General features: G+C 35.9%; 1 protein-coding gene across 13 annotated transcripts in view; it reads right to left on the bottom strand.

Annotated features, from left to right (window-relative positions):
* Nucleotides 1-24,248, bottom strand: part of DOCK7 (dedicator of cytokinesis 7) — a 220,722-nt gene that overhangs the window by 82,095 nt on the left and 114,379 nt on the right. For all 13 annotated transcript variants that reach the window (XM_046006342.1, XM_046006260.1, XM_046006266.1 and 10 more), the window contains exons 16-22: nt 23,209-23,279; nt 19,396-19,534; nt 18,330-18,431; nt 11,191-11,277; nt 6,998-7,229; nt 2,998-3,162; nt 1,173-1,342 (exon numbers count right to left, since the gene is read on the bottom strand). In XM_046006342.1, the coding sequence (XP_045862298.1) occupies nt 1,173-1,342; nt 2,998-3,162; nt 6,998-7,229; nt 11,191-11,277; nt 18,330-18,431; nt 19,396-19,534; nt 23,209-23,279 (966 nt within the window). The remainder of the gene's footprint in view (nt 1-1,172; nt 1,343-2,997; nt 3,163-6,997; nt 7,230-11,190; nt 11,278-18,329; nt 18,432-19,395; nt 19,535-23,208; nt 23,280-24,248) is intronic.

Raw genomic sequence — 24,248 nt, 5'->3', positions numbered from 1 at the left:
CTCAGGGAGTTCACAAAAAGTGGAAGTCATTTAACTAGAATAAGGTCTGTATGGATCTGTAAGTTACTAAAATCCATGTTTGTTATTTAAAATATAAGACTACAAAATATATTTTTGATCTGTGGCAATTACTTTACAAATTACTTGTTACTTTAAAAGAGCAATGCTTAAGTTCATTAGAAGCTTCTGAATGTAAAATTTCTATAGCTATATGAACAGATATGAGAAGTTTTGATGTTTTTGATCAATGTTAAAGTATTTCATGTAGCAAACCAAGACTGTTTGAAAAAAAAAAAAAAAAGATCTATTATAGTTCAGGCTAAGGGTGAAACACAGAGGCTAGAACATATTTATTAATTCTTCCTTAGATTTTAATCAATAGACTAAAAGTGCCAAGGAAAAATTGGCTGTGATTCTGCAGCGATGACATCTTCCTCCTTTCCAATGGCAAAAAATACATTTGAGAGGGTTTTATATACATTTGTATATAAAACGATTTACTGGCCTAAGTCTGTTTTTTTCCAGCTTGTTTACATTTGAAGTTATTCTTGTATATTACCTATAAAAAGGTAACAACTATTCCTTAATTTTTTAGGGGGCATTAATAAAGATGCTGGAAATAAAATGCAGCTAGATCTTACACTAGCTAGCTTCTTACTTGTTACCTGGAATAATCATTAACCATCATTAAATAAATCATATTTTTCGAGCTCTGGGGCATCTTTATATAGAGTTTTCCACTGAAAGACAGCTCTATTACCAATCAAGGCTAATCAATGGTCTTGATATTTTTCAGAGAAAGGATGGAGGCTCATATTTTAAATCAATGATGTGATGTCCCTTCTACACAGCAGTCAGGTCTCTTGAGTTCTACAGGAAATTTGTCATTTTTCACAGGATGGAGTACCACACAGACAAAAGTGCTATATGGACTGGTCATTCTGGACAAATTTCTTAATTTGGCAGATTTTCTTGAGCAGACTGCACAAACCAGTTTGTAACAGCAAGCGTATTTAATAGAAACATGAGGCACTTAGTGCAGATTGAAAGAAAGGTACAATGTCTTACCTGTTACTAACTCAAAAACATTTTAAAATTAATAAATTAAAATTGGGCATTTCTCACTTTCCATAAACCGAAAACCAAATGTACAGATGTGATCTTCAGTTTACCTTACTGCCGATGATTGACCGTACTTCATCATCTGGTGACGTGGGAGTCCCAGATATATCTGGATTACTATTACTAAGGCTCCGAGAACGATTTAAATTAAGGCTTGCAGGTCTCACAGCAGATCTAGCCATTGTGGCATAATGAACTGATCCTCCCAAACCCCCAGGACCTAGAGTTGTATATAAAATAGCACACAATTAAACAAAGAAAATTAGTCAGGAAAGGACCTGGAAAAATCTCTGTCACTTTACAAAATTCCACAAATCGTGAATTATTTCTAAATGAAAAATACTATAAATTAAAAAAACTCAAAACAATGACAGCTACACCAAGATATCCTATTTTACAGCAGTTGACAAAACCACATAGCAATGATAAAATCACTATCTTGTCGATGTTTCTGATTATATATTAAATGTACAATAAAAAACAAGATAGAAAACACACACATACACATTACTTTCACTTCAGATATGAGTGTATCAAAATGCTCCGGCTGATGGCTCTTCCTTTTTCCCCACCCCTCCTACTCTGTCCTTGATACAAGGTCACTGGAAGACAGCCAATTTACTGTCAACATCTCTTGAATGAGACTGTGTTTTGTTTCTGCATCTTCATCAATGACAATTTGAACTATACCAAAATGGCATCATTATGATATACTTATGTATGTATACTCTACATAATTCTAAGAGCCCAAGTTATAAAAGCAAGAATTCCTGTTTAAAATCAACTATATTCAACCATCATTCAACATATTCTATGAATATAAAAATACCCAGTAACTATATCCATAATTTATCCTCATTTTCTTAAAGAAATACTTCATATTTGCAAATGACACACTCCTGTCAAGTAATTAATTTACACAATCTTTCAGGTCAGCATGTAAGAAAGATGTTTTATAAAATCTGTGGAATTCTAATAGTGTACTGAATGAAAGGGTAAAATGGAGGAATATTGTACATATCCACAATATAACTTAAGAGCCTCAAGCTTTTCAGTTTTTAAAAATCGAGAGAAGAAATAACCCAGAATGAGTCAATTACTTCTTTTTGCAATTAAGAAATAAAACGAGCTAAAACTTAGAGTCAGACTACTATTATGTCTAGTTTTCATAATCAATGTCATATGTATTTATCATCATTATTAATGTTACCAACAGTTGGAAAAGGGCACTTACCATTATCATTAGTGATGATGATTCATACAAATGTGTGAGCAGATTGAAAGGTACGTACAACATAATCATTAACTAACAACTAAAGAGTTATTGAAACTCTGACTTCCCTCCACCCCACCACCACACTACCACCAATGTCATATAAAACCAAGTAACCACTTTGGGCGCTGATATTCACAAAAGATATATTATTTCACTGACCATGAAGAGATCAGGGCTTTTCTAGAGAATATCCTTTTACATTATTGTAGGTTTCACAAAGTTATCAGGGAACTAAGCCATCCTATTCCATCTTTAATGTCAACACTCCAAATGACAAATATAACATTCTATTCATCTCACCATAACAAGGAATGATAAATGCTTCCAGAGACAAAGAACTTATTTTCAAGGTTTCCAAAAATTAATTCAACCAAGCTCTAATTCAAATTAAAGGAATCTATATAAATAATGATGCCTGAAGATGTAATCTAATTATCCTTGTAACTCCAGCACCTAGCATAGGCCATGCTACTCAGCAGGCACTTAATAAATACTTGCTGTTGAATGAACGCATCCCACTGGGACTGTGAGATTATTTCAATCTGGCCATGAACATACAGTCTATGCAAGATAATTTCCAAGTAAAAGGAATAAAGTACCTGGTGATGGTGAATTAGGGTAAGTATTTGGTAGGCGAAAAACATAATAGATGTATGAGGCAAGAAGGCTGTTCCTGCCATGCTGGTCATGATTTCCTTCTAAGTTTTTGTGGAGCCGATTTATAATTGATGCCATGGCTTCAAAAGATGCTTGACCTAGATTAACTTTTAAGAGGGAGGAACACATTTTTGCATTAATTTTTTTAAACTGTAAATTCCAAAGAGATCAAGGTTTTGTCATCTCTATATGTGTTAAGTATAGTGATAATGCACAGTAAGTGTATAAAAATGATATTTGAGGTTGATTTTAATGATATCTTGTATTAGGTGAACCAAATTATTTTTCTACACAAAATTTCAAAATACTTATTTTACTAATTAAACATGAAAACTGTATGGGTTTGCTCAGTCAAAAAACAAAACTCAACCAACAGGTACCTATTATTTTGTAAAACAATACATAGCACATAAAAAAAAGAAATCTATCTTGTGTATCACCTCTGAAAAGTCACTTCTTGTTTGACTCTGAAAACTTAAGTTACAATAGGCACGTGTTACTCTTGTTTAAAAAAAATATTAACAATGAAATAGATTATGAAAAATATCAATTTAATGGGGTGCCTGGGTGGCTCAGTGGTTTAAAGGCTCTGCCTTCAGCTCAGGTCATGATCTCAGGGTCCTGGGATCGAGCCCCATCGGGTTCTCTGCTCAGCAGGGAACCTGCCCCACCTCCCCTCTCTGTCTGCCTGTCTGTCAAATAAATAAATAAAATCTTTTTTAAAAATTTTTAAAAAATAGCAACTTAAAATACTAAGAAAGGAGAATAGCGAATAAGCATCATGACTGACACGAGTGAATTGATAAAAGAATTAGGCGCCTAGAGGAACAAGCTGAGGTAAGATGGTACGGCATTTTCAATGTCAGGCTAAGCAATATCTACCCAGTCATTCAAGTGAGTATATAATGAGAATTTTGCAAAATTTGGGAAATTCTGGTAGCACACTAAATAAGTTTATAAAACAAACAGCCTTTCGGGCAATTAAGCCTCAGAATCTGATTTATTCAATCAAGACCGAAATTATGCACAGAAATAAGGCCAATTAAATTTTCCTAAAAGTGGAATAATCCGATAAAGTGGTCAGGTAGGAAGGGGTGCCTGGGTGGCTCAGTCAGTTGAACATTTGCCTTCAGCTCAGGTCAAGATCTCAGCATCCTGGGATGGAGCCTCCCGTTGGGCTCCCTGCTCAAGGCTTCTCCTTCTCCCCCTACCCTTCCCATCAACACCCCCACCCCCGCTCATGCTCTGTTTCTCGCAAAGAAATAAAAATCTTTAAAAAAAAAAAAAAAAGTGGTCATGTAGGATGATTAATCTATATATCCTGAACTAGAAAAGAAACTAGAGATGCAGAGACCTAAGTGGGCTGTAGCAATTTTACCTGTGTTCCTGCTTAATTCCTCTTCCTTTTCCTCACAATAGCTATTCCAAACCATCAGGTCCACCGATTTTCAAAACTCAGGCCCACTCTAGCCCCTTCTCAGAATATTTTGCTTTTTATCTCACAGTAGAAATTTATAAAGTATTAAAGTCCTCACCTTTATACTCCAAATTTATCCAATCTGAAACCATTTTAATTTCCCTACCAAAGAAAGCAGTGCTCCTCTCCTATATAACAATGATCACTTGACTTTTTTCCTACAGGCTTGCTTCATTAATTAAATCTTTTACACCTCTTATATTTTTCTCCCCCCTCCACTAGTTTCTCAAAGCACATAAACATGCTCAAACGATTCCATTCTTATGCCACAATCAACCCTGCTTCCTCTTCTAACTGAATTTCTTTGAAAAACAGTGTGTAAGTTTTGTATTCCTTTCATCATACACTATGCACTACTTAATTCTCTGTAAATTGGTTTCTACTTTCACCATTTGACTAAAACTCTTAATTTCACCACTGGACACCTCTTTAGTAAATAAGATTGAGACTCTTACGTCAGATGCTTGGGTCTGAATCCTGAGGCAAATTTTCAAGCACTATGTTCATCACTCTACTTATTTGTGAAACAGTGGTAATAATGCCTACACAGTTGTGAGCATTTCATAAGTTACTATGAATAAAGCATATAGCAGTATTGATGGCATATAGTAAGCGCAAATGTCTGTTACTATTACATTATTATCTTCTTTACATAATCTACAAAAATGAACGATGCTGAATTTTTTTCTTAAAATCCTCTCCTAGGACTCCTGTGACAATACGCTCGCTATACAACAACTCTTCAGTATTTCTTAACCCAGCCCTCTTCTCTAACTCATTGTCACCTCCTGTTTTGGCAGGACCTCAGTTTGTTGTATGAAATTCTGCAAGATTCCTAATTTGTCTTTTTGCCTCCAGATTTTTTCACTTTCAACCCATCTCCCCATAGCACACTCATCTTTTTTTTTTTTTTTAAAGATTTTATTTATTTATTTGACAGACAGAGATCACAAGTAGGCAGAGAGGCAGGCAGAGAGAGAGAGGGAGCAGGGTAGAAGCAGGCTCCCCGCTGAGCAGAGAGCCCGACGCGGGACTCGATCCCAGGACCCTGGGATCATGACCTGAGCCGAAGGCAGCGGCTTAACCCACTGAGCCACCCAGGCGCCCCAGCACACTCATCTTTATAAAAGCCAAACTGGGTTACATTATTTCCCTAATTAAAATTAGACCCTTCAAAAGCTATTGATTCCTTACAGGATAATAGTCCCAATTCCCGAAAGTGTCATAGAAGATCCCATTTCATCTCCCTCACTGCCAATATCATCATTAATCACCAATCCTCCAATTTATGACTACTTATAATTTCCCCTAAATTTCTCAGTTCACTTATCTGTCTGTATACCATACACATACTATTTCATCTCCTTGGACTAGTTATTTGCCTGTCAGACTCCTACTCATCTTCAAATGTTTGATGCAAGGATCACCTCTACTAACAAGTCCCCCCTAAAGCAGAGAAAGACAATTATACGGCTTCACTCATATGTGGAACATACGCAACAGCACAGAGGACCATAGGGGAAGGGAGGGAAAACTGAATGGGAAGAAATCAGAGAGGGAGACAAACCATGAGAGATTCTGGGAACCAAACTGAGGGTTACAGAAGGGAGGGGGTGGGGGGATGGGGTAACTGGGTGATGGGCATTAAGGAGGGCATGTGTGATGATGAGCATTGGGGGTTAAACACAACTAATGAATCTCTGAACACTACATCAAAAACTAATGATGTACTATATGCAGGCTAACTGAACATAATAAAAATAAATTTTGAAAAACTTTAAAAATTAAAAAAACAAAAATAAATAGAATAAAATAAAATTCCAAGGAGCTGAACACTCCTCTCCTTTGTTCAACACAGATTTTTATAATGTGTCTTTCTTACAAATTCAACTACTTTGCAGAATTTGGGTGGGAACTATTAGCAAAAGCAGAGGAACAAATCTTGGAAAGACAGTGGGAAACAGGAATACTTCTAATTCCAGAATAACACAGAAGAAAAAAAGAATATAGAGATTTTCAGTCAATGAAGAAAAGAAGAACTATTTTAAATAGAGGATAGCAGATGAGTAAAAATGCAGGCTACGTAAATCAAACATCATGTAAAAAGCAAAATAATTTATCTGTTTGCCTGTTTTCCAAAATAGTCTGTGAGAGCCTTAAAATCAAGAACTAAGCCTTGGACAGAGCCGGTGTCTGGCATATAGTAAGTGTGTCATCAATATTTGGTAAGTGGATAAAGGAATTTGTTTCCATAATCTAAGTTGAAGTCTATATGGCACATTTTATAAAAACAAAAGAAAGTTACTTTCCAGCATCAGAAACAAGTAAATAACACCCTGCCCTCTCCTCCCTCAAATCAAACACAGTCCTTATAGATAAAAAACAGTAAATGATTCTATTTCTGCAAAAGCTAGAAATACCAAGTTACAAATCTCCTAATTCCCCAAACATTAAGTAAAAATTACCTATCTGGCCAGCAATGACAGGAGGTCTAACAACTAAAAGTATCAGTTTATCAAGCAGAAGATGAAGAAATCGGACCACTGGTTCCAACTGAGATGAATTCAACGCCGAAATACTGCTCTTCAATTCATTTTCTAAGTTATTTTCCATGATTCGCATGTCTCCAATTCGGACTGGAAACATGTGTTCGTCCAGAGCATTGACCAGAGCAAAAAATTTGTCAAGATAAGGATCCTGAAACAAAGAATGAACAAAAGCACTAACCAATTATAACTGTAAATCCCCCCAAATTTGGACCAGATAAATACAAAATATTTTATATTATATAAAATAGCATATATAAAATATGTAAAATATTTTATATAAAATAGCTCATATAAATTAGTAATACAAAAAAGTACATAAATATATACAAACACTGTTTCCAATTAAACACTATACCTATTCTCATTTATTATTGTAAAGTGGCCATTTTGAACACTACTGATTACTCAGAACTCTATTGATACTAATTAAGGATTTTTTTTCTCCCAGCGTGAGTCCATCTTACTGTTTTAGAATTTAATGATTGTGCAGGTCTGTTAGTACAAGGCCTCTGTCCATTATCAATTTATTACCGCTCAGCTCCACCCAAACCCACCATCTTTGCCACTTTGTAATACTGGAGCTGGCTCTCTGAATTGCATTTCACCTTTGTCAGCTGGCCTTGGTTACAGCTCAGCCAGAGAGGATACAGGAAACAGCTTTCTTTCTTATTCGTTTTCCCAATGGTAGCTAGCTAGCAGATGTGAATGCTGGAGAGTTCAAAGGTGAGGGATGTGGCAGCAGTGTTCATAGCAGCAATGGTGGCTCTTGTCCGCTAGTGGGTGCCCTCCACACCCTAACATGGCAGGCAATGTGTGCCTGAAGTCGTAGTGTCTCCTTGGAGGTCTGATTCTTAGCCTTCAGGATCCTCCTCTAGGTTTCTAAGTTCCTTCCTTATCATTTTCTGCAACTATCTCTATTACAACCACAGAATTTTCTTCTACCCCATTTAGTAGTGAATTACCTATAACCCAGTTAACAATTATTTGTATCTAAACTGACTCCATTCGAATTACTGGCAATTTCCATCTCCTGACTATATTCTGACTGCTACTATTTAACCTCCTCCTACACCAAGAGAACCACAGTCTTATTTAAAGCAACCATGTGCCCAGTCCCAGGGCAGATGCTTGCTCCCCAAGCCTGCTCTATCCCTACTGATGGGATGTGTACAGTGATGACGGTGTATACAGCGCTGACCACAGAGATGTGAGAAGTCTGTTGGAACTCTGGGAAGACTTTTACTTAGTTAATAGTGAAAATGAACTTTAAGACAATAATGCTGAACAGCTTCATTCACATTTATAGCTCTAATATTGTTCTGATTTGATATGTAGGATTTAAATGAACAAAAAAAATTATTGATATCCAGTAAATTTTAAAGAGCTACAAGCAAAGTATAAAACATCAGAAGAAACACTGTGTTCAGTTGATCCTTTTAAGAAGACATACATGATGAAATTGTCTTACATAGTGGCAAAAATTTATAAAATCTTGAGTATTACTCATCAGGTCGGTGAATGCCTGAGTGCTAAAAGGTAGATACTTCCACTTTATCTTCTCCAACATTCATAGATTCTAAATCATCTATATAATGTATTTTGCCCCAATCCCTCTTTGTCACCTAAAGACAACACCTGTATCCACCTCTACAAAAACAAACTTAGGAGTAAAAGATAAATATACCACCAACTCCAAAAAGAAAATAATGACACATGAAGAATAATCTATTTTTATACTTAAGAAAAAATATGATACTATTACGGGAAAGAATCCATTTTAACAGTATAAATGTAACATCAATCTTCTTATCAAAAGGGTAAAGACTATAGGTAACAGAACATATCCAGTATCAGAAAGGGAAAAACTCCACTGGAGCCACTCTTTTACTGGGATCTACCTGTATAATGCTAAAACCTATCTACTACTACCTTTTGTTGTTGTTGTTTTAAAACGTAATATAGAGGTTCCTGATCTTACTTTTCCCTACTTCACTGCAGAAAAAAGAGTTAACATAGCAAGCTGCTATCATTTGGAAGATCAGCTTACACAACTGATCCTTGGATGGCATCTGGGAACTTGGATTTCAAGAGACTTCCAACTGATAGGGGATGATTCACCATACCTAAATGATTTGCGCAAACAATATGCTTCATGCTGAAAACATGCTTTCCTTTTGGGAATCAAGAATTTTGGTATGTGATAGGCAGAAGGTGCCTATGTTACAACCTACAGTAAAAATCCTGGGAACTAAGTCTCTAATGAATGAGCTTCCCCTGGTAGACAACATTTCATACGTGCTGCTTCCACGCACCCTATGGGACTCTACCAGGAGAGGATCTTGGAAGCTTGTGCTTTCTTTCCTGTGGACTTGACCTCTTTTCCCTTAGCCGATTCTATTTTATCTTTCGCTAAAATAAATCATTGCTGTGAATGTGACTACATGCTGGGTCCTGTGAGTTCTGCTAGAAAATCCTTGAACTTGAGGGTGGCCCTGGAAATCCCTGTACACTGCCCCTTCCCTTTTCAAGTTGAATTCCATTTTAAACACTTGCCCCTTCTCACTCTACATTTTCTCCAGTGCTCCATCACGCACCAGTATAGTTTCAGCTATCACTTCACTCTGCCACCTTCAATGTTAAACTTGAAATTAATTACAACTGCCTTGGGGTATTTTTATCTGAAGTAGAGGCACTTCAAACCCAACAGGCTCAAAAATAAACTCACTATAGCTCCAGAATCATCTCCACAATCTCTCTTAGCATGCAACCAAATTTACTTCTCTCATCCTTCCAATTCAGGTTAGAAATTACCAGCTACTTAGACTCTATAAACTCTCTGGCATTCAAGGTCCCTCATAACCTGTCACCACCCTGGTCTTCTTTTCTCAACCATCACAATTGCCCCATGCACTATAAATTATATTCATACCAGATTACTTGCCTGTCCTTACATATTATCCCTTTGCATTTGCTTTTTATCATCTGAATTGCTCACCCTCTCTCTGTATGATAAATGTCTACTTATCAATACAATATCTCAGTTCCCAGCAGAGCAGACCACTCTCTACTCTTCAAAGGACTTCATGCATACGTCTAAAACAATACTAACTTCATTTACTGCAATTATTTTTACACTTTCCCCTATTACACTGTTAAGGTCTTTGAAGGGAAGTTCCTTTCCTTGACAGGTACCAACATCCCTGACTCCATGAAGCTTACAGCCTAATGGGGAAAGAACCAATAAATAAATGCATATGTACATACACATACATACACACATATTACACACACACACACACACACACACACACACACACACACACAGAATGAGAGAAAGGAAAAGTGCAAGAGTACAGATTAGAGGTACAGGCAGTAGCAACTGCAGGCTAAGATGATACAGAGTAATGGGACTGCTATGTTTAAGAGTCTCCAGGAGAGGGGCACCTGAGCGGCTCAGTCAGTTAAGTATCTACCTTCAGCTCAGGTCATGATCTCAGGGTCCCGGAATCAAGCCCCTCTCCCTCTGTGTGCTCATGCACTCTCTTTCTCTCTCAAATAAATAAATTTTTTTTAGAAGTCCCCAGGAAAAACGTGAGGTATGCAGAAGTCTTACTGAAAAGAAGTACATGTCAGGAGGAATATATTCCAGCTAAAGAAAGATTAAATATACAGGCTTTGAGGAGAGCCTGGCATAATCCAGATAAACAGTGAAGAATATAGAGCAAATAATCCCTACAAACTCTACCATTTGAAATATCTGAGTCTATGAGGAATAAAAGAGGTTGGATGATGGTTTTCAACTCTAATTCTGCAATGTACCAGAAACTTACATTAAAAAAAAGAAAGTCACTGAATTTTCAAAATGAAGTCAGTGACATTTTGAAGAGCAAAAGTTTGCTTATGGATATTAAAAGGCTTTGGTTAATTCCTTTAAAAAGTAACTTCTAGAGTGCCTGGGTGGTTCAGTGGGTTAAAAAGTAACTTCTAAATTTAAACTTTCTGATATATAATCTCGTAAATTACAGCAGATAATAAAACTGATTTAAGTACTAGACAAGTATGTTCATTCAAGTGAAAACTGATAATAAAAATTATTAAAACTCACTTACTTGTGTATGGATAGATGAAACAGCAACAACTTCAACATTAAAAACACCTTTGTGATTATCTACCCATTTCATGCCAGGTAGAGGAACCTATAAGACAGTAAATATTAAATATACTAAATATGATGATCACAGATATTTAAGTTGATTAGAAATTCTGAAAACAAAAAAATTATAATACCTCAATGAGAAAAAAAATCCTGTGGAAATATATTTATATATTTATATATATATTTATATAAATATAAATGAATGTAAAGCTTTTATTTCATTATTACAAAGTCACTGTTTCTTACAAGAGAATTAAAATGCTCAAGGAGGAAAGAGGAGAAAATATACAGTGAAAATTCTATCTCCCCAAAGACATCCCCCTTTATATCACTCCAGCTCCTCTGTGCACATGTATTTTTATACACACTCTACCCTTGCTTAGTTTATATAAAACATTCTTTGGAACCTGTTTTTCACATGTTATATCGTGAATCTCTCTTCATGTCAATATATTCATATCTATAGTATCATTTTAACGGTTTAAAATATTTCTTCTTGTAAAAAATGCTTATTTTGTTTTAATAAGGCTATAAAATATTCACAGCAAAGGAATTCTGTTATAAGGGTTAGAAAACTTTTCTGATATAAATTGCCAGGAAGGTTAATTAAAATTAGGAAGGTTAATTAAAATTAGATCATAAAGTTACCTTTAAAAAGAGTACCTCACTTCTCTCTATTCCTCCTGCTAAATACAGCTAACAACCCTAAATATGATACACAAAATAAACACTGAAAGGTAGAAAGAAGAATGCAAATGACTAGGGACCTCGGGATGTGAGGAAATACAAAGTAGTGTTTCCTGGGTTTTATTTTTGCCTCACCGATCCTGGACTAGGTGCAAGAGAAGCTGGCAACCCAGAAACACCAAAAGGAGTTGACAAAAACAAGCTCCAAAAGAAGCCTGCTCTCTCTAATCAAAGCCAACAACTGCCCTACTCTGGCCAAACGCAAGGAAACAAGTTGCGGGCCCACCCCTCCTCCACAGGCTGAGTAGGGAGCGCAGGTGTCCACCCTCAGCTGGCTGTAATGAGGTGCTCTGTTTCCCCACCCCACCCCCACTGGCTGGTATCAGAGAAGACAGAGATGGAAACTGGTCCCAGCTCAGTGGTAACAAGTACCCCCACCAACTGCGGTATCAGTGGAAGTCAAGCAGGGAGCAGTACCAAGGTGCCCCTTCCTCCTCACATACAGGGATGTGTCAGCAGAGGTCTGGTGGGAGCCTGAAATCCCACCTCTATCCATTAATAAGCACCCAGAAACCACAGGAGAATGAGGAATGTGAACCTTTACCTGTTGCACGAATGTGGCAATAGTGCCTCCCCCTGCTGCTAAAGCCTAAGGCTTAAATAAGATGAGATCATAACATAATACCCAAGATGTCTTCAATAGAATAAAAACTCTTGCATTACACCAAGAACCAAAAAAATCTCAAATGAGGAAAGGCAATCAACAAACACGAATATGACACAGATGCTAAACTGTCATTATAAAAAAAAAAAAGGCTTCAACAAGCAATTACAAATATCCTTGAAATAAATGACAAAAGTATCAAGAAAAAAAAATTTAGAGATTTCTTTCCCATGGTTTCATTTTTTTATCACATGTAGAAAAGAAAATCAACTAATAATACAATCCCAGTGTCCTGGGATCATCTAGCATCGGGGTCCCTCCTCGGCGGGAAGTCTGCTTCTCCCTCTCCCACTCCCCTTGCTTGTTTTCCCTCTCTCCCTGTGTGTCTCTCTGTCAAATAAATAAAATCTTTAAAAAAAAAAAAAGGAAAAGAAAAAGAAAAAAAGAAATTTTATAAAAGCAAGTGCATAAATTCAAAAATACTTAAAGAACAGTACTAGCGGGGCGCCTGGGTGGCTCAGTGGATTAAGCCGCTGCCTTCGGCTCAGGTCATGATCTCAGGGTCCTGGGATCGAGCCCCGCATCGGGCTCTCTGCTCCACGGGGAGCCTGCTTCCTCCTCTCTCTCTGCCTGCCTCTCTGCCTACTTGTGATCTCTCTCTCTGTCAAATAAATAAATAAAATCTTTAAAAAAAAAAAAAAAAAGAACAGTACTAGCTCTTTCAACTCCACTTGTTTTCCGCTTAAAAAAAAAACAGAATACACAAATAAAATGAACACTGACTGCTTTAAATATAGTGGTTCTTAAAGTCTGATAAATGTCATCTGGGCACTTGAAAATATACATAAACAAGCCCCAACCCAGATGCCCTGCATCAGAGACTCTGGGCGTGAAGTTCAACAGCCGGCATTACAACTCTCCAGGGCATTCTGATGCATGCTAAGGTAAGAACTGCGGTCTTAAAATTCTAATAAGCAGCACGGCAATAATAGGAATGCCATGATACTGGCAAACATTTCTTTAGCACTTTTCATGTGCTAAACATGTACAACATTAAATGCTCTACAGACTACTATTGTTTAATCACCAATGTACCCTTTCTTATAAACATTAATTATCCTCAACTTACAGATGAGAAAATTAAGGCACAGAGAATATTTTAGTTGGCTTGGGCTGCCATAACAAAATAGCATACATTGGGTGACTTAAACCACAGAAAGTTATTTTCTCACAGTGTGGAGACGAGATGTCCAAAATCAAGGTACCAACACGGTCAGTTTCTGGTGAGAAATCCTTCCTAGCTTGCAGACGGCCACCTTCTCACTGTGCTCTTACACAGCCAAGACTGAGAGTGCTCTGATATCTCTTCTTAAAGCACTAATCATGTGGCCCCAACCTCCTGACCTCATCTAAAACTTATTTGAACCTAATTAATTCCCACCGATCTCATCTCCAAAAACTAGGATATTGGGGGTTAGAACGTCAACATATGAATTTGGGGGTTGCAGTAGGGGGGGGATGAGGTGGGAAGACAGAATTCAGTCCATAGCAGAGAGATTAAGAAACTTAGCTGAGGTTACAACTAATAAATGGTGAGGCCAGGAGTGACACCCTGAAAATAATGATATACTCAATAAAAACTTTAACTATCCTTACCCTTCAAAAGTTAACCTTGCTAAACTTGGTGTATATTTTCCAAACTATTTATTACCCCATTACTGATGTGTACCTGAGGTGTGAGTTTGGTTCTCACTACATTTTTTGTTTTTGTATTTTTATTACAAATGTTCTGTTGGATGGCGCCTGGGTGCCTCACTAGGCAGAGCGTCCTACTTGTGATTTCAGTTCACGTCATGATTTCATGGTTGTGAGAATGACCCCTGCATCAGGCTCCATGCAGGGTGTGGAGACTGCTTGAGATTTTCTCTCTCTCCCTCTCAATGAATGAATGAATGAATGTTCTACTGGAATATTGAGGTGGGATATTGAAACCTGTATTACTCCTCTTAACTACTGCACCGCTGTATGAATGTACCAGAATTTAATTATTAAATTCTTGGTTGATCCATGTAATTTTCATTTTTTATGTTTTGCTAATACCAATAATTCTATAATTTTTTCCATTTTTAGACAGAAACAGACTATATCTTAAAATATTACACAATATATGTTAACTAACTTGAATTTAAATAAAATAAAATTAAATAATTTTAAAATAAAAACGAGGGGCACCCAAATGGCTCAGACAATTAAGCATCTGCCTTCGGCTCAGGTCATGATCCTGAGTCTCATATCCAGCCAGCACTGAGTCCCACTCCCTGCTCAGCAGGAAGTCTCCTTTTCCCTCTCCCTCTGCTCCTCCACTCGCGCCCATCCACCGTGCTGCGCCTCCTCTATCCCGGGCTCCTGCTCTCTCTTGCTCATTCTCTCTCTCTCAAATAAATAAAATCTTTAAGAACAAAAATTAAAAAAATATTAGTTATACATTGTACACTTAATAGTGTACAATAGTGTTAACAGTTAAATACATCTATGTTGGCATGGCATGTCATGACTATGCTTGGTCCAACCTGGCATGGTCTTTGTAGAAATGAGGACACAGATGTATCAAGTGCATTCAACTAATGTAGTTAAAATTAACGAGCTCCTCAGGATGTCACAGATTTAGCCCAACTCTAACCTAGGTCAGAGAAGTGAAATACTCAGTGGACTCGGGCAAACGATGTATTAAAAATACTTTTTTAAAAGGTTGTTAGGTAATATCCTTCACTGCATATCACTGGTGGTCCATCACAAAATGGCACTCAAGCCTTGGAATAGGAGGAACTATGGCTGGATTTGGCAAATGCATTTGTGTTTCACAGCCCAGAGTCCTTCCTCTCCACACGCCAGTGAAATGCCTGCCTTCCCCTAATGGTGGAATGGTATGAGGGAGATGCAGAGAAATGGCCAATGTTTCTGTGGGGAGGAGAACACAACAGATATTCCTCACTGCCAAATGGCTAATCACTTTGAAAAGCTTTACATGGTCTCAACAAAATTTTCATTTTTTAGTTTTTGCTAGTATCAACAATGCTGTAACTTTTTAAATTCATACAACAAATATTTACTGAGGGCTCTAGACAGTTTTCTAGATAAACATAAGGTCTGGTCTCAGGGAGCTGAGCATTTCTTACAGAGAAAAATAAGGAAAAAAGTAAGATAATTTCAGATAGTGCTAAGTATTAAGTAGTACAATTAGATTAAAAATGATAGAATATATCAACAGTTTGGCAGAGGGAAGGAAATTCATGGAGTAAGCAAAGACCTCTCTGAGGAGGTAATATTCAATATAGAATTCAGATAATGAAAAGAATCCAGCCATGTGAATTTCAGGAAGAGAAAAGAAAATTCAAAGGCCTAGAAGTAGGAAAAAGTTTAGAAGAAGCTCTAAGTGCAGAAGAAGGGGCTCAGTGATGGTAGAAGATGGTGTTAAAGAGGTGGAAGAGCTCAGATCCTTTGGATATTTGGAGGTCATGGGGGAAAAACCTGTATTATATTTTAAGTACAATGAAATGCCAGCATAATATAGATACACTATGTAAACATTCTATGTGATCATAAAGAAACACTAAGTCTTGGCAATATTATGCTGAATGAAAAAAGCAAGTCCCCCAGAGGGTTATATACAGTATAATAACCTTTCCATTAAATTCATAAAATAAGTAAAAATGTATTGTTTAGACATACATATACCACAATTAAAAACTAGATGTAAGAGGCTAGCTTTCAAAACAATCTGAACTGGACACTTAAAAATGGCTAAAATAGTAAATTTTATGTTATGTATATTTTATTACAATTTTTTTAAGCATCTGCCTTTGGCTCAGGTCATGATCACGGGATCCTGGGATTGAGCCCCACGTTGGGAGCGGGGTGCGAATCAGTGCTCAGCAGTAAGTCTGCTTCTCCTTCTCTCTCCACCCCTGTCTCTGATCTCTTTCTTCTCTCAAATAAATAAATAAAAATTTTTTTAAAGATTTTATTTATTTATTTGTCAGAGAGAGAGAGACAGAGAGAGAAAGATCACAAGTAGGCAGAGAGGTAGGCAGAGGCAGAGGGAGAAGCAGGCTCCCTGCCGAGCAAGGAGCCCGATATGGGACTTGATCCCAGGACGCTGGGATCATGACCTGAGCCGAAGGCAGCCGCTTAACCAACTGAGCAACTCGGGCGTCCCAATAAATAAAATTTTTTAAAAATACAAAAGTTTAAGCACTTAATCACGTATGAGTCATAGTATACATCCATAGTCAAATTTCAAATTACAACTATATTCTTTATATATGAGCATACACAGCACAGTAGCTAAAAGAAAACCATCAGCTTCCCTTTAGAAGGCTGACCTTGCATTTGCAAATCAAATTAAGAATAAATGCACAACTTCCATAAAATCAGATTTTGTTTTAAAATATTTCCTTTTGAAATATATAATGTAATCCCTGACAGAATACTAGCTGATTTTACTGAGAAGTTGTGTTCCTGGAAAACTGAATGAAAGGTCTGGCAGGGAGTAAGGGGGGAAGGAGGGGAAGGAAGAAGTCATCTTTCTTTACTACTGTCTTTATTCATTCCTTTAACAGATACTGACCCCCCACTGTGAGCCATGCACTATTCTAAGTACTTGCAGAGAGAGCAATGCACAAGAAAAAGTCACTACCTCCTGGAATTTCTATTCTGTAGATAATAAACAAGTTACATGAAGTATAAAGTTAATGATAAGTATTACGAGGACAAAGCAAAGTAAAGGGATTAAAAATGGTGGAGGCTGCACTTGAAACAGAACACTGAGACACCCACTCTGGAGAGGCAGGGTCTGAGAGGCTATTGGATGAAACAAAGAACCCAGCCTGGTGACAGAGCACCGGCAGCAGAGGGAAGAGCAAAGGGTCAGACACGGGCATGCACTCTGCACAACTGAGGAACAGCCAAGGTGCTGTGCTGTGTGGCTAGGGTAGAGGAAGTGATAGAGAACAGTAAGAAAGGAGGTCAGAGCAGGAGACTTCTGCTGCCGCTGTTTCTCAAAAATAAAAACAATACAAATTTATTTGTGAATATTTTTTGAGTTCTCTTCTAAAAATAAAAGCCACCAGGAGAACACTGCCAAGACATAGTTCAGATTAATGCATACAAAGAGTCACATTCAAATCATCACGTGACAGTTCTCTCAAACAGCACTTTGGTTTTTGAATAGTGGCTACTGATTCTTGATTGAGATTTCTCCAGTGTTTTTGTTTCTTTCAAGTCACACCCGTTATCAACACAGCTGCTAATGTTTTTTGTATTGTGTGTTTATAGCTACTTCACTTTCACCTACATGATCATCAATTATAAAAATATTCTAAAAAATTGGTTTGTTTGTACTCCTTCCTCCAGACTTCAGGTGAAATGTTGTCTATTAAAAGAAATACTCATTTATTGAAAGCTTCTCATGTTACAATATGAAAATTCTCCAAATGTGCCTTTTAAGTTTATATTTCACATATTATTTTGTTTTTAAAATCAATATACATTGATTAAAAGCTTTAAGTATTCTATAGAGTAATTTTAATTCTAAGAGAATTATCTATTATACTTACCTATACTTATTATACTTATCTATATACTTCTAGATAGAATAGTAAGGTCACGTTTGAGAAAAACACTTTTGTAATAAAAAATTCATTTCATTTAATCTGGAGAGTTTCACCATGAGAGATACTGACCTCAGGAGACAGTACAGAATAAGCCTGTGGTGGTTTTTCCAATGATACTGGTAGGCAAAACTGCCCAGTCTTTAATCGTCCATTCTGAAGCATTGGTATCCACTTTTAATTAAAAAGGAAACAATATTAAGTTAAATATGTTTGTTACAAAAGGAATTACTTGGAAAATCTGTTTTAAGAACTTGGTATGAGCCAGATTTGTCTCATACCACCAAACACCAAAGAGATTTAATTAGGCAATAATAACAAGTTTCATGATTTCTCTAAAGAAAAGCTTCCCTGACAATATTTTACTAAGGAGGATCCTTAAAACATTATTATTATTAACTAACCATGCAATATTTAAATCTATAGATGGTTCTTATTATCCCAGAAAAAGCTGGAGTAGAAGAAAAAGGCCGCAAAGTGAATCCATTTTAAACGGGGGTAATTGTGCCACTGTATACAGGGAAAGGTTTGACTACATGTGGATGCTGACAACAAAACTAAAAAGCATAAACATACATTTATTTTGTTACGGTTAGCAAAATTCACTCATAAATTGCAAGAGACAAAAAAAAAAGTTAGTCAAAGTTGATTTTTCTTTTTTGGGTAGCAGCATGATTTTTCTGACAAAGTTGTGATAACACATCGTGACCTCCATATCCTTCACCTTAGGTTTACCTTTGTAATTCAATCATAATGATTTTCAAAAAACACTCAAGAGTTTTAATTGCCTTTAATCAAAGCCAAAAGAGTTTTAATGGCCAGGGGTCTCTTTTAATCATTTTACATTGAAACCATTCTCTTCTGAAGAACCCTTAAAATTAATATATTTTATACTGTATTGTTGGGTAAACACATAATAATCAGGACCAACACCTAAGTATTCACACATGTTAGGTAGTTAATTACATTAGTTAATTAAATTAATTAATGAGTATTTTCTTATCCACGATGACTTTTCCTAACCCTTATGGGGAATCAGATAAGGAATACCCAAGTAATACTGAGCACCAACTCTATCTCAGATACTGTAATTATTTTTAAGATCAAAGAGCTAAATATTAAACAAAAATATACTTACCGTATATCCAACAGGAGTTTCAAGAGGAGTATTTTGTTTTTGTTGGCAACTAACATGATAAAAAGTAAAAAGCAAATGATGATGGTCAGTTAAAGTAGCAGGAAGTTTAACCTTGATTTCTTCATGAAAATCAGGGGACCTTCATACAAAACAAAAAAAACAAAACAGATCAATAGTCAGTAATTTGTTCAAAATAAGTAATTATTCCATTGGTATATTTGAGTAATTTTTAAATTAATTTCAGGATTCATGCTTAATTTTTCTTCTAGTATATTTTTCTCTATTCCCAAACTTTAAGTAACTAACTCTTATTTCCAGTTGAGGGAGCTGCCTCTGTTTCTGAAATTTCTCATCCCATTTTTATTAATGGGCTGGTTAGTCCTACTATTTTAAAATTCATTATTAATCACAACCTTGATGCCGAGATCTTCATTAGATTGGAAATTATATAAAAGAGCAGACTAGGCAAGACTTTCTATACTCTGATACACATTACACAGAAAAAATAATAAGAGTCTTTTATAAGTAGATATTTTAAAACCATGCCATAAAATTTATTTCTATTATAGGAGTGCAGCTTCATGTTAACGATTAATACTTTTTGTAAAAAAGAAAAAAACAAGTACCCTAGACAACTTAGTATCAAGTTGTGCTCTCTATGGAATATTTTGTATTAATTAAAGAAGCAGATGTTAACAAAACATAAACTAATGTACTGACAGCTCAGAAAAAAGAAACAAACAAAAAAGAAAAAAATCGGGGAACACCTACAAAATGCATTTGTCGCACAGTTTAGAAGTGCTCCCAGCCACTGTCAAGAATACAACCAGTATCATATTTGATCAAACCAATGGCATTTTCACCTCAATACTCATTGAGAGTGGTCCCTAGGACCATTTTTATAGAAAAGTATTGCTGCTATTTATGATATAGACTTAAAAAGGATACAGCCTCAGCATCCCAATCTTCCATATTCAGTTAGTATCTCTTAGAGTTATATTCAATGAAAATTCATCCAAACCATATGGCTCCAACTAATTAAAAGTGAAGGCTATTCCACAAATTAGGAGCTTTTTTTCCTCTGATGCTAGTAAGTCTAATATCCTTCCATTTCAAATAAGCCTCAAAAACACTAACAACTGTAGATTTGATCACGGAAATATTAGGTAGATGAGGTTTTTAATACCTACAGGAAAGATAATTAATACTAGCCATTTGAGAATTTGATGATTCTGGTGAATAGAAAATGCTATGCATCTTATTACTGATCTCACTAATCATCACTGAATTATGAGACAGTTGAATTTACTAGCAATGTTAGACAATACTGTCATTTTAATTCTACTAATGCTGAGAATAGCAAAAATAAAGACATATCCACAAATTGAGATACTTAAAGAAATTACTTCCTTCTTTATCAGTATCTTTCCTGGTACTGAATGTTTTAGTTCATTTTTTTTTTCTGAAATCATACTATGTGGAGGCTTTTATGAAAAATCAAGCATCTATGTGTTATTCATCAACAAGTACTTTTAATTGTTCACCCTTATGCTAAGCACTGTGCTATTTTTGTGGTGGCTTTACAGATAAACATGAAAAAATAATTACCCTCAAAAAATACATAATTTAGTAGAAATATAAGTAAGATACACATATATCAATAGCAATGCTATAAAGCAGGGGTTGGCAAACTATGGCCCATAGGCCAAATCCAGGTCACAGCCTGGCTTTGTATAGCCCAAAAACTAAGAATGATTTTTATAAGTTGTTAAAAAAATAAAAAGAAAAACATTTCACATGAAATATTACATAGAATTCAAATTTCAGTATCCATAAATAAAATTGTATTGGAAGACAGCCATGCCCATTCATTTGTAACTTTACTGATTGTCTATGGCTGTTTTTGCACTATAACAGCAGGGCTGAGTAATTGCAACAGAGACCATATGGCCCACAAGCCCTAAAACAAACCTACTGGGTCCTCTGCAGAAAAAGTTTGCCAACCCCTGCTATAGAGCATATAAGGTTGAGTGCTTCAAGAAGAGAGCTGAACAGATATTTCAAGTTTTGGATCAGGGAATTGTGTTTAGGAAGACTATATGACATGGGCCTTAGAGAATGAATAGGAGTTCAATCAGTACAGGGAATCAGTATTGTAACAGAAAAAGAGATCCAAGAAAGGCCCAGAAACAGAACAGTACAGGATATGTTTGGTAATCAGGCAAAAAGAAAATCATCAAGATGTAAAGGATATTAGAGAAAGGAAGAAGGAAAGCGAGGATATTTTAAATTCTGAGTCAAAGGAACTGGAAAAATTGTGGTACCATTAATAAAAATAGAGTCAGACAGAGATAAAGTCCAGAAGAGAATCAGGGAAAAACATATGGATATTGAGAAGTCAGCAGGGCACCCTGAACATCACAATAGACCACTAAAAGATATATGTCTGCATCTCACAACGAAGGTTATGACTGAAAATAAAGAGCTGGGAGCAATCCACATAAAGATAAAAGTAGTAGCATTTTCACTGACTGTAACTCTGAGAAATACGTAAAAGATTATTTACAGAGAAAGTATAGAAAAAGAAGGTTATGGGTGAAACCTTAGTGTTTTGCATGGAATGTCTATACTCAAAAAAAAAAAAAAAAGGAAAGAAAGAAAAATTAGAGTAATTACCAAAAACAAAACAAAACAAACACCTGTCCACAGAGATGGGAGGAAACAAAGAGTGTCATAAAGTAAGGGTGAGAAAGAATAAAGTTTTAAGGAGGGCAGGGAAAAACCATGCTATACAACAACACTGAAGAGAGACCTTTGTTTTGTTTTTCAGGAGACTTAAGCTTTTTTTTACAATAAGAGATGGAGCCAGGGAAGCAGACAAGAGAAGGGTTAAGTGATAGAGTCACACTCTGAAAGATCAAGAATGAGACTGGAGGAAAGCAGAGGGAAAAGACATTGGGCCAGGTGTGCACTCCAACTGCCCTTGAACCAGGAGGAAAGGCAGATCCGTGGAGAGATCATCAGAGGTAAAGGGTAGACAAGTGGATTGTTCTCAAGTTGGATGATCTCAATCCACTTACTAAAGTAGGAATGCTAAGAGTAAGGCAAACAGAGAGTAAGTAGGAGCTAGAGAAAGGAGGAGAAAGGCTTAAAATACATCCTGCCAAAAGACAGAGGGTAAAAAAACGATGACAAGATTACCAAAGATTGGTGGGGCTGAAAAGAAGATGAAATAAAATGAATTCCTGGAGCCTGATTATATGGATAAAATGATGTCAATTTGTGATCATCTTGATTGGTAGAATTTTGTTATTTTTCTCCAATAGCATTCAATAATTAAAACAAAAAGAAAAGAAAAGAAAGTAAGCAGAGATGAAAAGTTATCCAAAGTTAAAAATTTCTGAAAGAAGTAAATTGGAATGGTCCTAAGTCAAAGGATTATTAGATTTTGAGAATACTACCAGTGTAACTGACTAATGGCTATAAGCTTTGTGAAGAGTTAAAACGACCAAGTATCCAGGGGAAAATAACAGGGAAAGTCCAAAGGACCAGAGGCCACAATGATAATTAATAACCATATAATAAAAATGAAGGGGTCAGAGAATTTGATATGAAAGATGTTTTGTGTATAAAGTCTTATATTTGATGTCTATGGAAAATATGCATCTACAGGTTGAAAATTATAACTCTGATGTCAGCTGTCTTGAATTTGCACATTCAGTGCAGCAAAGCATTTGGTAAACACACTAACGTGAGTGCTAACAATGCCACTGAGAAGTGAGTAACTTTGAAAGAAATATTTGAATTCAGTACCTGTTATGATATACTACGGCTGTATAGGCTTCCTTTGAAAATTCTGAACAGCTAGATTTACCAAAGATTACCTGTAACAAATAACAGCATGTTGAAACTTTGTTGTAATAAATGCTAGATGTTCATATCTATGTAAGAATTTGTCTGATTTAATAACTACTGGAGAACAATGGGCAAAATCAGCCCAGTGAAGAACAATGTGCCTACTAACGCTCATTAATAAATTCAATTGCTTAGTTGTAAATTTCTTTTCAACTATAGACCCATCTGACATTCAAACATTCAAAAAGTTTCTACCCATTATATTATCTTTTTCTTAAAGAAGGTGAATTCATTTTAAAATCTGGATGTAAAATATCATTTGGAATTTATCTAAGAAATATGGTTTTAGAATGGTAGTATTATATCTACTATACAAATTAGTGGCTTCTCCACTAAAACAGTAATCATTCTGTAAATCAAATATAAATTATTTATAAATAATATTTAAAAATCCTATTTTAGGTCAAGCTATGTATCCTTTGCTTCCCGTATTCCTTACAAGCTACTCTATAAAGGAGCACCATTCTTATATTCTTTCTTACGTGTTAAAAAAAAAAAACCACCACAACAAAAAAAAATACAATACAATTGGAGAAAGGTTAGAGGTAAAATAATTCAGTCTTGTATATCTGCCTCTTGACTTGTAATAGCAAAATCATAGTTAATTAGGACAGCTAATTAGAGAAATGGCTTATGATTCCTATGTGAGATAGTAAGGCTTGCAATGTTATCTAGCCATAAGTTAAACTCTTACGTTTGTTTGGCCAGCCATCGCTACATATGCAGAAATAAGTACATGGACATGTTATCACACTTCCATCAACACAGGTGGTAAAAGAACTCAAACTTTGTATCTTACACAAAGGGATTAATCAGTACCATCCGTAAATAGAAAGAACGTATTAACAGATATTTGTGTTTCTTTTTCTAACAGTTCCAACAGGTCCTTTTATTTTAAGGGTGTGTAAAGGTACAATAATTATGACTCTCCTAAATAA

This window comes from Meles meles, chromosome 1 (assembly GCF_922984935.1).
Source record: "Meles meles chromosome 1, mMelMel3.1 paternal haplotype, whole genome shotgun sequence".
NCBI classification, from domain to species: Eukaryota; Metazoa; Chordata; class Mammalia; order Carnivora; family Mustelidae; genus Meles; species Meles meles.
The sequence above is the reverse complement of the archived record's forward strand: the minus strand, read 5'-3'. Positions and strand labels throughout refer to the sequence as shown.